A 14,258-nucleotide genomic window follows, 5' to 3' on the forward strand; every position below is an offset into this window, starting at 1 on the left:
AGTAGGGAAATGATAGGAAGAAGTGTGAGCCGAGCAGTGTAAAGGCTGAAGACAAATTCAAGGGTCCCTTCCAAAACCTGGAACCAAAAAAACCCTAATCTCCTCCTTTTTTTTTTTTTTTTTTTTTATTTAATTTGCAATATTTCAAAACAGTTTTTATTTGGAGTCAAATGTAACTGCTGGTCTACCAGCTGAGTGCAGCCATAGCACTTCCCATCCCTGTGGCTGCTTCTTTGTCTCTACATTGTAAACAAAGACCCTTATTCCTCTAACAGAGGCCAAGTGTCTGGAGAGTGTCCAGACCACGGCCACTTTAGGAAGCAAAGTTTTTCATTAACTTGTCATAAAAGCAGGTTTTGATCTACTCTGTTGTTTTCACAAACACCTCTTTTTAAAACATAATATAAAAATCCCTTTGTGTAAGCATCTGTGCATTCTTTGATGTATTTTTGATTTCAGCTCAAATATTGTGCTTTACTGAATGCACTGCCTCATGAAGAGTGGGCTCTTGACGGGCCACCCTCTGACCCTGCACTCAGGTGCTGCAGGCTGGCAAAGTCCTTTCCTCATGGTCAGCAGCTGCCTGAGCCACAGCAGGTCCCTGCAGAACAGCACAGCTGATCAGAAACCTCAGCCATAAACGTTACTTAGCTTCGGCTTTCCCTGTGCCAGCCCAAGGTACCTCTGTTCTTTTCCTGCAGCAGCCCGAGTTACTTATCATCATCCCTGCTCTGTAAGGAGGCAGTGGATGGTCACAGGCAGAGACCAGCCCCTGTCTACCTTTGCTCTGCAGGGCTGGCTGTGGAAGGAGGGGAACTGCTCCCTGAAACCGCCAGGGACTCGCAGCAGTTATTTCCACCGTGATCCCTCACCCAGGTTTTGGGACCTGCCACTATGCCTCCCTTTTTGCTTGCTCCCATGGGTGAGAGTGGAAACAGAGGCTTTCATTGATTGCAGTGCCTTTGTGGCTGCCATGGCTTGGAGAGTCACACAGGGAGCTTGGAGGTGGAAGAGTTTCTCCACGGGTACTTCTACTTGGTGGTTGTCTCACGTGGACCTTGTTCCCTGGGCACTGATCCATGGCTGGTTTTTTCTTCCCCCTGCCAGCAGAGGTGCCCTTGTTCCATCCTGTGTTGTGTCACTGTCTAAGAAGTTGTGTCAGTGATCTCACTGCCCTGTTGATCCCAGGTTGGTGAGTCCTTCCAGCTGCTGTAGGGCAGCTCCTGCTCCCCTTGCTGTGTTCCTGCAGGCATCAAGCCATGCAGTCGGGAATACAGCTTTGTGGTAGATAAAGGGCTGATCTTGTGATTTTCAAACAGTGTTTGAGATTTAAGAGATTCAGAGATACATCTCTGCTCAAGTTCATGGCAAAAGGAATTCCCTGGATTCAGCTGCCAGGTCAGACAGTGGCTTCCTGTGCAAAGCTGTTGGAGATTTCATATCCCAGTTCCTTGGCTCCCCACCTATGGGCAGCCTTGTGAGAGAGCTCACTGGTAGTGAGGCACTTGGGATTACAGTGCTGCTGTGGCATCAGAGGAGTCCCAGATACCCAACAGCACCGAAAGAAACACAGTGAGCTCCTCCAGGTGCCAAGGGTGGGACAAACCTCCCCTTCTGGCCATGCTGGCTGAAAAAGGCTCATCAAAGCAGTAACAGGAAACTGAACAAACACAGAGGCTTGACTTGGTTTTGTAATCAGAGCCATTCCCTTGCAGGTGGGACACCAGCCTTGGCAGGTCAGGAGAAACTGTGACTTTGGGCAGAACCCTGCTGTGCATCCACCCTCAGGCTGGATGCTCCTCTGGAGCTGTGATCATCAAATGTGGCCAGAACTTCAGTGCCCCCTGTTCTTACTACTGCACTTAAGTGTTCAATGGAAGTCTCTGAGACAGTTCTCATCAAAAGTATATATTTATTTATAAAAAAATAATGAGAGAAAATATATATACCAAAGAGCTTTTTCTATAAAAGACAATTCCTTGGAGGCTGAATGTCCTAGACCCAAGTATGCCTGGCATTGCAGTCCATAGCTGTACATGGCTGATCCAGATCTGATGCTGAATATCATGGGAATTTGGAATTAGAAGGTTAACAAGGGCTTTTTCCACTGAAAACTAAGAGACATTAACCACACATCTCATACAGGCTTCTGTTAGAGATGTACAGCCAGCTCCCTTCAGTGGGTTTAAAATTCAATCCAGAGAAGAAAAAAATACCTTTTTTTTTACTCTAGGTCTTAAATTGCTTCACTGTTTGAGTTCATCTCCATACAAAAGACATATGGCCAGACTCCTGTCCAGTGTAAAGAACCAGTGTCATGCACACACTACAATATGTGGCTTAGACTCAAGAAAACTTCTTGATTCCTCTTCTTGTACTTCCTTGGTTTAAGGATACCAGATAGAATACCACAGATTCACCAGAATTTTCACTTAAATAAATCAGCAATCTAAGTGAATTTGAGGCTCCTCATTCTGCCCATGCTCACTTCTGGTTTCAGAGTCTGCTGGGGTATGGTTCCTTTGGGAATAGCAGAGGGGAGACATTGACCCAGACAACAGGACAGCTCCTCAATGCTGAACCTGCCTTTGAAATATGGCAAAACAGCAGATCTTTTCCTTTGAGACAATTCTGTATTGGGGTATCCTGTCAGGTTTGCTTCTATCAGATGCCTCATGTCAAAGTATATCTGGTGAGCATTTTAACTTCAATCTCCTCTTTGTTATCATCTGTTTGAATCCTGTAGGTCAGCTATGCCAAAACAAATCATTCAAATTCTCCTTTGGATGGATCTTTTATTCCTTCAGGCAGACTGAATGGAGACTCATCCAAATCTGAAACATGGTTAAAACTATGAAAACAACCAGAAAAAAAAAGCCTTCTTGGATCTCCTCCTGCAAGTACATTTTGGCCTGATTTCTGCTGCTTATTTTATGGTTGTTTTTTGTTTTAGATTTTATATGCAACTGATTAGCACCTTTATTTGCTTTTAATATTATATTTGGTTCTGAAACATTACCATCACCCCTGAATTTTTCCTTTTCACAGATATATCTCTGTATATGGAGGAGAGCAGTTACTGGGATAAGGCAAATTTCTCCAGCAGCAGCACTGCCCATGGCTTATCTCCCACCATGATGATGATTGGTCATGGGAAAGGAGGTATGAAACAGCCACTGCTATGTCCTAAACCATTCCATGGTGAGACCATTTCACCATGGAACACCACTGAAAAACCCTTTTCCTTCAAGTCTCTGCAATGAAGGCACCTGTGAATGCTGTTAGAGATTATGATATTCCAGAAAGGTTGCCAGGGGTTCCAGCACTTAATGGCACTTCTGACAGGGAATATGTGAGTAAGAGGAAATACACACACCAGTTACTGGCAGAAAGAAAATGCACAACGCTTGCATTCAGAAGAAAGCATTCATGGTTAATCTTCTGTAAAAGAGCAACAGCAACAAAAAAGTTTTCTGGACTTGAAGTAGATGCTGAATAATAAGACTTTCTCATTTTGAGCATTAACAGCTGCTACAAAAACTAGTAATTCTCACTACTCAGTGGTGCCTTGTAACTATATGTGCAAGTTGTGCACATGAATAGCTGGTCTGAGAGCTCTGAAATATTTATTGCAAATGAGACAGCAGGTTATGCATAAGACCTTGTTTTCTTAAAAAAGTAATTTCTGCAAAATCAAGAGCAAACTCTCTTGCTCTTAAAGTAATTTTCAAGTTTTTGATTTTTAAAGTTTTAAAATACAATTTGTCAGGTGGGTTTCTGCCAGAGTTCCCCAGTTGGGATTTGGCAGGAAAGTTAAATGCTTTGAGGTATAGTTCCACAGCAGCCTAAATTAGCTAAGATCAGCACCTCTGTGTTGGTCCCAAAAGCAAAACTGTCAGAGAGGTAATTGCTTCAATTTGGGAAGAGTACTGGTACTGCTGGAAGGGAGAGGGTAGGATGTGGAACAGGAATGGAGGAGGTGAAACTGCAATGGCATTGATAAAAAATGGCTTAATAAAAGGTGATGGAGCCACAGTCTTTGCAAAGATGGTGCCTGCATGAGTCCTGCTCCCTTGGAAACTTGGGGCAAGATGGAAGCACATTCACTCACACCATGAAAACCTTCTCTCCATACTTAACCCTTCCTTTCCTTTCCTGGCTCTGTATGTAACCTCAGGGGTTCAGAATCTGCAGAAAACAAGTCATGTTTCTCTGCTTTACACTAAAGATGTGATACTCAGCTCATCTGAGGCATGTGGATCCCAGCTGGCTTGAAGCAGGCCATCTAAATCCTGCCCATCCAGGTCTCCAGTGGCTGATGCTCAGGTGTTCCAGCCCCAGGAGATTGGATCTGAGCCCACACCTGAATCTGAGGTTATGTTCCTCCTTACAGTTTTGACTCCAGGGAAGGAGTAAGATGCGAGTTGTGGTTTAAAAGGCCATCAGGCACTGACTCAAAGTTGCTCCTATCATGATCTCTATCACAACTTATATTCTCATGTGCACACAGATTTTGTGTGTGTGGCCAGAGTCCCCCTCTGCTTCTGAAAATATTTCCACAGCCCACTGGCTATTCCCACAGATGGGAAGGGCAAAAAAGGATAGAATTAATGGAAAAGCATTAGGAAAAACCTATCAGGAAAGCACTGGGAATATATCAAAGGTAATTGAGTTGCTGTTGTGCTTCATGGGACCTGTGCCGTGCCAGACACTCGTTGCCCTGTGCTTTGTTATGGCAGAAGTGCAGCTGCTCTGTTGCAGTCTGCATCGGCCATACCAGGAGACAGTCAGCTTCTCCCACGGGAACTGAAGGCAGGGGTCAGTCCTGGGGTTTGGGAGATTTGTCTCTTAAACCATTTTTACCCTAAAAATCAGTGCAGATAAATCCAGGCACGGTGGCAGAAGATGCTCAATTGTCACACAGTGACAGCAGTGCCAGAGAAAGGCTCTCTAGATCCTGACACATGTGGGACACAGCAGGGTGAGCTGTCCCATCCTGGGCCCAGCAGGATGAGGGTGGCTGGTTAGGAAGTGAGTGAAGGCACGAGCAGCCAGCTGGCTCTGCTGATTGCTCAGCTCTGTGGTCTGAGGACAGCATTCGATGCTGCTGTGCACCTGAGGGCAGCAGTTCTGATCCATGCACAGGTAACTTCCTGATGGGGAGACTCTTTTCCTTCCAGCATTGTTTTGCTTTCCATAGCTGCAGGTCCCTCAGGCTGGCAGCCAAGAGCTAATCAACTTATTACTGTCTAGCACAGATGAGAAAATGTTGACAATTATTGTCTGAATTTGAGTTTGTCCATATTGTTTGTTCAGTGCCTGGCATGTTGTACAGCATCACTCTTTTGCCCTGTGGAAGATTATGGCTGTCCCAGGTAGAAGGAAAGCTTTCAGGTGGTGAGAGGTAGGAAGGAGCTATAATAGATCAGGGTAGAACAGATACTCTTGCCATGGATGTTCTTCGTTCTTCAGACAAAGAAGGAAAATAATGTAAAATTGACTTTTCCTTATTTTCCTCTTTGTTTTTACTTGATGTCATGGCTGAGGGAAAAAATAATTCCAATACAAAAATCTATTGCAGCTCTCCAGGTGATGGCCCTGGACGCAGCCTGGGAAGCAGTGGTATTGTCTGCTTCCCAGAGAAATTCTATAAGAAACCTTGCTTGCTTTTTCCTCTCCCTCATTCTCCCCCAAGGCTCTCTGGCTGGCTGCTTCCCTGTCACAGTCCTGAAAGAAGTTACCTTCCCTTCCCTCAGTCCTCTAGGAAGTCAGGGTGAAAGCCTCTCACCAGTTCACAGGAAGGTAGTGCTCTATTTCTGGAAATGATGAAATAAGGAAAGTCAGAGGTCCGAACACAGAACCTCTCCCCTGAGCATTTCCACCTAGATGGAAACCTGTGGTGATATTCAGGACTTTGCATTCCCTGACACTGACAGCAGTTTCATACAGTAGCTAAAGCAGGAAAGCCCTTAGCAATGGCACTGTCCTCTGGGCTCTAGGAGCAGTCCTCACTGGAATGGAGGCCCAAGAGCTCCTCAGCCAAGCTGATGAGACCATTTTCCTCCAGGGCTGCGATCAGCCGCGCTATTGTGGCCTTCTTGCCCTCAGACTGGATGAACCTGAGGAGCATTTGGTAGGCTTGTTCATAGAGTCCCTCTCTGTCATACTCCAGTGCCAGGTTGTCAATGGCAGGGTCACGCAGGGCCCGGCAGGATTTCTGCAGAGAGCGACCCACTTGCTTCCACTTCTTGGACACGGACTTGGCAAACTTCTGGTGGTCGTCTGGAGTGATTGTTCTGTTGTCTGAAAGGGGCAGAGGCCAGGTAAGACATAAATGAGGTAAGACATTCATGGCTGATGTGATGCAGCTTGGGCCAGTTCAAGGTTTGGTCAATATTCTGTGGAGCAGGGAGTCTGAGCTCCCTGCCTTGCCCAGCTGCTCCCTCACAGGAATCCTCCCACAACAACAATGCATCTGGGCTTGCAAACCCTGCAAGCTTGGCAAGGACTGCTTTCTTTTTTTCTCCCTCAGAACAGTCCTGTGGTTTGCCAGAGCTCTTTTTTTTTTTTTTTTTTTTTTCAGATAGATGCCCTCTTCATTTGTTTTAGCCTTTCAAAGGCAGCTTGGTAAGGCCTCTCTGACAAAGTCCCCTGTTCCCTACACAAACATCCTCAAAACACTGAAATGCTGACAGGAGCTCTCTCCTCAGCTGTTTAGCACTGGACACTATACACAGCTTAAGCAAGCTCCAAACTCATCTAGCTTATCTCAAGCTGATATTGCTATGTGAGACTCTCTGAAAGCTCTCTATAGGGACAGACCCCAAAGCCAGCTGGTGAACTAAGGGACCCTGGACAAATCAGCCCTGTCCGAAACCAGGGCTGAGGGTGTCCACAGCAATTTCCCCAGTCTGATCCAACCTACACTATTAACTCACCTCAACCAAGTGACATGGAAGAAGAGAAAAATACTCTATAGTCTTCCTTTCACTATTAATTTTAAAATGAGAGGAATCTGGAAGGGACACAGACTCTGAAACACCTGGTTCTATGCTGACCCAGAAAAGAAAATAGGTTGAGGCCTGATCTGAAGCACCATGGCAACATCTTAGGACTACTCCATTTCCTTTCTTATGGGATGCTGGGAAATCCTTGGTTTATCTGAGGTGGACCCCAATATGTAGTCATGATAATTCTCCCTCCTGGGCTGTGAGGCAGACCAAGGGCTCTGTTGGTCAGCTCTAGCTACTCACCAAACTGCTGTCCCTGAAAGATGAAGGTGAGTTGTGTGGGAAGGGAGCTGCTTTGAGGAGGATAAGGCTGACATGGGGGCTTCAGAGATGAGCAGTCTTTTCCATCCACATTGTTGGTGGTGCTCTGGTGAAGCATCAAGCTCTTGAGGCATTCCTCCAGCTCTGTGATCTCCTCATCTGGCAGACGGTCAGGCTGTAACACAAACAGCATCAGTGACTCCTGCCAGGGCCACCACCCTGCAAAGCCTTGGTTGCTGGTGTCAAGAGAGGAGCAATGAGATACAGCATGAGCTGTCAAACAGTAAAATGAGGTGGTCTAATGGAGCTCTGGCTGTAAATGGGTGGATTTGAATTTGTAATGTAATATGAAATAGACAATCTCTCCCTGCTGGGTTTCTCACCTGCAACAGTGAGTGCTTACATGTTGCATGAAACTGCTCCTAGTTCATGTTCACTTCCAGCAGCCCTCCACAAGAATTAGGGTGCACTATGGGCAGCAAGGGTTCTCCCAACTCCATATGAGGGTCAGACCCACAGAACAGGGTGACCTGATGCAACAGCTCGTGTGGCCACCCAAGCAGGCAGCTCCTGTTACCCACCTTCTCTCTCTCTCTGCCCCTCTGCTGCCTAAGGCTTGCTCCTGGGTCCTCACCAAGCCAGTTTCTTCACTAGCCAAGAGAAAATTAGTCTGACCTCCAAAAAGCAGGTAATGAGAAAAGAAGTAAGGAAGGCAAAGCACGTGGAAAAAGAGTCAAACCTGGCAGTGCTGTGCCTCAATCAGGGGCAAACACTGGTTTAGCTCACTTAGAGCACCTACCCAGCACTGCTCTCTGCTGCTGAAGGCTGTGCCCTCAGTGCCATCTTTCTGCCTGTTGCACTGTTAGGCAGGGGTCAGACTGAGTCACTTTTGGGGCACTGAGAATAAGCCCATTTCTTTTGTCCAGTCAGCTAGTTCAGCACATGGAGGGAGCAGAAAGCCACAGTTCACAGGGTATGGGTATCACACGTTTGGTTTGGGGATGAAAGGTTTGAGTTTAATTCTCTGTGCTTACAGAAAGCAATCTGGCAAAACATGCTCTTGTGCCTAATATTCCTGAGTAGATACTGAGAACCTGTTTCTCAGGACCACTTAGAGGAACCTGAGCTAAAGTTCCATATGGAAAAAAAAGAGGAGGGGAACAAGTCAGTGAGTTTAATCATGTGAAGTGCCTTGGAGTGAGATGACAAGATCTCACTGTTCTTGTAAGCAGGATTAGAGTGCCAGTGCCAAAGTGTGCAATGAGCCAGATGTCAGGTGAGACTTTGCCTTCAGAAGGACAGCCTACTTTTGCTGGCAGCAGATGCTGTGTGTCCTCACTCTGACACAACTTTTTGGGGTGATGTGCAGTGTTTGCACTCACTTGCATTGCTCATTTCCAGGTGCAGTTACCTTTGCTACTCTGGGAGGAGGTAGTGTGTGAGGCAGGGGAGGGAATTGCAGAGCAATGATGGTGCCACCCAGGACTGCTCCTCTCTGCCTGCCTCACAGATGTACTGAGGCACACCTGTGCTGTCAGCTGCACTGTCTGGAGCTCCTTGTCTTAGTGGGGATAACAGCCATGCTAGCTTTAATACACAGAAGCTACAGTGAGTTAGCAGGATCTTTGCAGGCTGCTTTAGGTAACTCTATTGCCCTTCCAGAAAGGTGCACAGCTCTTTCCTGAGGAAGGACAGAGCTATTTTTCCACATTAGAGTTATGAGATGAAGGAGAGAGGAGTTTGTTAACACAACATGCTGCATCAGATCAAGATTTACACCCACCTTTGCAAGGCCTGTGCCACCCCTCCTCATTGCTGTCCAGCCTCCCCCCGTCTCCCGCTCACCTTTTCTCTGTAGATGCACTCCAAGCAACGATCCTCATCCTTCAGCATCTTGTCAAGGTGCTCACTGCCAGCCTTCAGCTCCACTTTGAGAGGCACCGTGGTTGTGGCCAGGGAGAGCTGGAGGTGACTCTGGAGGGAGTTCTGGAGCGCTCCTTCCCGGTAGCTCCGCAGGAAGCGGCGGCAGTTCTCCCGCTTGCAGAACTTGAGCTGGACTATGAGGTGTGGGTGGCTGCAGTGCACCTTGAGCATGTCCACACCATTCACACTGCCGGTGGAGTCTGGCAGGGAGAAGGGAGCACAAACCAGGCGTGAGCCAGCCCACCCACACCCACACCCACACCCATCCACAACAAGCCTGCAGTGGAGGAGCTTTTGAATTCTATTTGTGATAAAGTCCTCTGGATGGAAAAGTGTTTTAAATCAAGAGGGAAAGATTAAGTTCATGCTGCCCTGCCACCACTGATCTCCATGAAGTATTGTGTCCAACTGAAGATGTATGGAACTACATCGCAGGTAATTGTATCAACACTGCTTATTAGGGCAAGTTTTAAATTTGAGGTTCCATTTCTAAGGCAGAGATGGTTATGATAAACTGGTAGCACAGTGAAGTTTTATAGATGAGAGCTCAGTTCAGCTCAGTGCTCAGTCAGCCTTTAGTCCTTGTGTCTGGAGTTTTATGCAAAGATGAAGGTCCTGGAAAGAAACCCAGTGTTCCCTCTCCAGCCTGTGCCTAGAGGGAACGTTTGTCTCTCTGAGCCTTTAAAACATCTCACAAATGACAAGTGACAGATCCAGCCACAGGGATTAAGCTGTTTGAGATTGGGCCTTGACTTGTTATTTTGCACAGAGAATTAATTCATGGTAAAATCTCAACAAGGAGAAGCCAGGGATGTACCCTCTAACTTAGTGTAGGAGGAGCATGAGCAATGTAGAAACAGAAAATGTCAGGACTTCATTCTTCCTTCTCCCAGCAGAATTTAATTTTAATATCTGTGCTCATTATCCTTGTCTCCATAAGATTTTATATACTGATGATGAACTCTAAGTATGTGTTTTTCTCTTTTTTTTTGCTGCAGAGGCTTATGTGAGGCTGCTGAAGTGTTTCCAGGCCTGACTGAACCTCGTGGGCTGTCAATGCATAGGGCTGTATGGAGGCACCAGCTCACACTGGCACTACATCAGGTATTTCTAATCCACATGTCATGGCATGAAGGACAATCTTAAGGCAAGACAGACTTGTGTGCTCCACATTAAGCAGGACAAGTGACCTTGCATTTAAAAGGATAGTATCTAACAGTGGCTTTACATGTTTACTAAGTCCTGTTCGCGTCTGGTCTAGTCTGGACTAGATGTGTAACTGACATAGGTTTAGGCACCTAGAAAAGACATTTTAATTCACTGTGGATGATTTTTTATCACTTCCTTCATGCTTTGCTTTTTATGAGTGCTTATTAAACAAAATTTCCATAATAAGAGGGCAAGAGGGCTGGGGAGGGAAAGCTGCACAGACATGGAAAACTTTATGAAGAGTGCACAAGACAGCTGTAAAGCTGCCTCAAAAGACAGGACCTTGCAGGCATTTCTGCATGAAACCTCAGACAGCTTAAGATTTCACGTCCTTTTCAGGTTTGAATAAGCATGGTAGGATTTCAGTTTTGTGAGCTGTCCTTTAAATGTGTGTTCAGATCCACATTCCAGTGCCACAAAGCAGCCATAAATCAAGCCTAATTGGACAACTGTGTATGGCTGCCTGCTTCCTCTTTCCCATATATGGAATGAGCTGCAAGATGGGCAGGCCTGTATTGGATAAAGTGATTTGGCATGATTTCCAGAAGAAACTGCAGAGTAGTTAGACAAGCCCAGTTAAACAATAGAGATTCAGCTGTGTGACAGGTAAAGAACACCATGACAGTCTTTCTAGGTAAGTGTGATAAACTCTTCAAATGACTACTACTCTGCAGTGTGCTTGGTGCAGTGGTGGATAGAGGGATACACAGTTTTATGGCTATTTGCATCTCAAGTAATTTTTTGATGTAAATAGATTTACATACACCTCAAGCTAATGTTTGTCTGTTTATATCAGAATTTGAATTATATCAGAATTTGTATAGAAACTAATTTATACTGGCTATCACTTGATTTAAAAACCAGCTTCTCAAAGCAGAAATCATGTTTCTGTGGTAGTATAGAGACAGTAATTAAATCTTCTTTCATAATAATTGCAATCTTTTCCCCTCTTACATAAATGGGTTTAAACAAACATTCATAAAGTTAGATAATTTGTAGGATGGTTCAAGTTGGAAGGAAGCCCAGGCAGTGTCTAGCCCAACCTCCTGTGCAAAGCAGGGTCAGCTCTGAGGTCAGATCCAGTTGCTCAGGGCTTTATCCAGTCCCATTTTGAAAGCCCTCAAGGATGGAGAATACACAGTCTGGGCAACTGCCTGACTGTCTTAATGGGGAAAACATTTGTCCTTCTATCTGGTGTCTACCTCTCATTTCAATTTGTGCCTGTTGCCTCTCATTCTAGTATATGGACCACTATGAACAGTGTGGCTCCACCTCTCCCTCCCATAGGTATCAGCAGGTTTTTGGTAGGTCCCCTGAAACCTTCTCTTCCCTATGCTCAACAGGTCCAACTCCCTCAGCCTCTCCTCACAGGACAAGTACTTCAGCCCCCAACCATCTTGGTGAACCTCTGCGGAGCTTGCTCCACTTTATGGCCCTTCCTAAACAGAGTGAGCATGAGCTTTCCTTACCCATGAGGGTGAGATTAAAGAAAGGCATGGCACTGCACACCAAGATGCCAGAGGATGGATACCTGCTAATGCCAGCTTCAGGGCCTTGAACACACAAGGCTTCTTCTGGGAGCTCTCGTAGAGGGACGGCAGAGCGATGGTCTTGCAGGTCGATTGAAGGAAGAGATAAGCACTGCCAATCCAAGGAGTGGAGCTGCCTGCCATCTTCAGCACCCTACAAGATCACACAGACAAGCTCAGACCATAAGGCAAATGGCCTGATGCCAGGGGAGTGCTGCAGCACAAGCACCACAGACTTACATGGATTTACTCTTATTTCTTAGAGGAGTGCTGATGTTGCTAAAGCAAGTATAACCTTTGATGCGCTTACTGTTACTCTGTAAAGCACACCACACTGGGACACGGTATTCCAAAGACAGCAGCTTACAAAGCTTTGCTTTCATTTTCCATTGGAGTCCATTCATTTTATAGTCCAAAGATACTCTGGAGTTTCAGCCCCTTGTGCCTCTGACTGACTAGCCAAGCTAGCAAAATGTGAAATGATTGAAGTGCTCCAGAAACCACCCATTAGTCCCGGCTCTGGCACATTCCCATGGACTGAAGCCCTATTGCAACCTGAGATATTCTCCTTAAGGTCCTGGTCCCTTGGTTGTTCACAGGGCCCAGAGCTCTTGTAGCAGAACATTCTACACAGGACAACGGTAATCGTTTAAAACTAAAAGAGGGTAGATTTAGATTAGATATCAGGAAGAAATTTTTTACAGCGAGGCACAGAGAGGTGGTGGATGCCTCATCTCTGAAAATATTCAAGGCCAGGTCAGACTGGGCTCTGAGAGAGCTGACCTAGTTGAAGATGTCCCTTGTCACCACAGAGGAATTGAACTAGATGGCCTTGGAAAGGTCCATTCCAACCCAAACCATTCGGTATTTCTGTGACTCAGGGGTACCCCTCTGCTTTATGCCCTTGTGCCTCTGCAGCGTTAACCCGGCGGGTGAATCTTCCCTTCCAGCGAGCACTGCCCCAGCACAGTCCCCGCTCCGCGGTCAAACCGCTGTGGGCTGCTTTAAAAAACCCAGCCCCGGCCCGTAAGTCACATTTGTGATCATGGTTATTGCCTTTTCGCTGACTTCTGCAGCGTCAGGCCGCTGCTGCTCAATTCCCGTCACAAACTCGCTGGGACGGGGCTGTCCTTAAGGGAAAAGCGCTGGAGCAGCCGCCAGCCCCGTCCCACCGGGGCCGGGGTGTCCCACCGGGGCCGGGGTGTCCCCTCGGAGCCCGGCTGTCCTCTCGGAGCCCGGCTGTCCCCCCAGTCCGGCACCGCGGAGCGCGGCCCCTCCAGCCCGGCCCTGCCCGGCGCTGTCCCGGCGGCCCCGGCCGGCCCCGCGCCCCCTGCCCGCGGCAGCTCCGGCCCGCCGGCCCCGGGCGGCTTTACCTCCTCACCGCCGGCCTCGGTCCCGACACTTCCGCCCCGGCGCGGCGCCGCTCGGCACCGCGCTGCGGGCGGGGAAACGGGAGGGCGAAAATAATCCCAACAGCCCCCTGGAACGGCCGGCGGTATGGCACTTCCCTGTAATCCCTTCTGTTTGTCCAGGCCTGCCCGAGCCGGTGCCGGCCCCGAGGCCTGCGCGGGGCAGCGGCTGCTGCGGGGGAGCCCCGGCCGGGGCTGGTCGGGCCTTGACGGCCCCGGGTGTCCCTGCCGCAAGGCCGCCCACCCAGCTCGGTCGCTTGGTGACTCGTGTAGGTGAGGATATGACACCTGCCAGGAAAATGAATACACAAACACCAGGGGTTTATGTCCAAAAAGGAGACAGAGGAGTTCTTTTCACTTTATTCGAATAAAGGGAGAGGCCATGGGGCATTCCCCTGTGGTCTCTCAAATTTTTGGAGGACGCAGCCTCCTTTTTATCCTAATTTCCTGGCCGCTTGTCCCTTCTCTCTTTCCCCATAGGCTGAGGTACTTCAGAGGCACAGACTTCCCGCAATATCTAGGATTTCCCCTCTAATGTATAACCCTCCTTCTTAATTCTTAATTCTTATGGAATTTATGGCTTCCCCCATTGTTTCTTTCATCTTTCAATGTCCAATTTCATTTATCAGCAAACATACAGTTTGTTTGTAAAAGCAAATATATTTTTTTCCATTCATCAATCAGTGGAATCCTTCCCATTGTTTCTTTTATCTCTCGGTGGTAGTTCTATCTACCAGCAGACCCACAAGTTGTTTGCAAAGACAAATCCGTCATTCCTCTCGCACCTGTCAGAAATACTCTGTTCAGGTGGCTCCAGAGCTGCCCGAGGGTTGGGATGTGTATCTTTGGACCATTAGGGCAGCAGTCAGAAGGCTAAAAGCACACTCTTACTGTCTGTGAGATTCACAATCCTTCTT

General features: G+C 47.3%; 1 protein-coding gene and 1 long non-coding RNA gene across 2 annotated transcripts; one reads left to right on the forward strand and one right to left on the reverse strand.

Moving 5' to 3' along the window:
* Nucleotides 1–1,892: 1,892 nt before the first annotated feature.
* On the reverse strand, nucleotides 1,893–13,694 carry TRADD (TNFRSF1A associated via death domain). The gene is made up of 5 exons (XM_015640291.3): nucleotides 13,306–13,694; nucleotides 11,935–12,086; nucleotides 9,117–9,394; nucleotides 7,254–7,446; nucleotides 1,893–6,303 (listed from the first exon to the last, which is right to left on the reverse strand). Exons 2-5 carry the CDS (start codon nucleotides 12,074–12,076, stop codon nucleotides 5,996–5,998), a joined length of 921 nt encoding a protein of 306 aa, XP_015495777.1. The 5' UTR covers nucleotides 12,077–12,086; nucleotides 13,306–13,694; the 3' UTR covers nucleotides 1,893–5,995.
* LOC117244995 lies at nucleotides 9,404–11,941 on the forward strand. The gene is made up of 3 exons (XR_004499059.1): nucleotides 9,404–9,629; nucleotides 10,193–10,298; nucleotides 11,747–11,941. It is a non-coding gene; the product is annotated as an uncharacterized LOC117244995 (long non-coding RNA).
* Nucleotides 13,695–14,258: the final 564 nt, after the last annotated feature.

This window comes from Parus major, chromosome 11, assembly GCF_001522545.3.
Source record: "Parus major isolate Abel chromosome 11, Parus_major1.1, whole genome shotgun sequence".
Lineage (NCBI taxonomy): Eukaryota > Metazoa > Chordata > Aves > Passeriformes > Paridae > Parus > Parus major.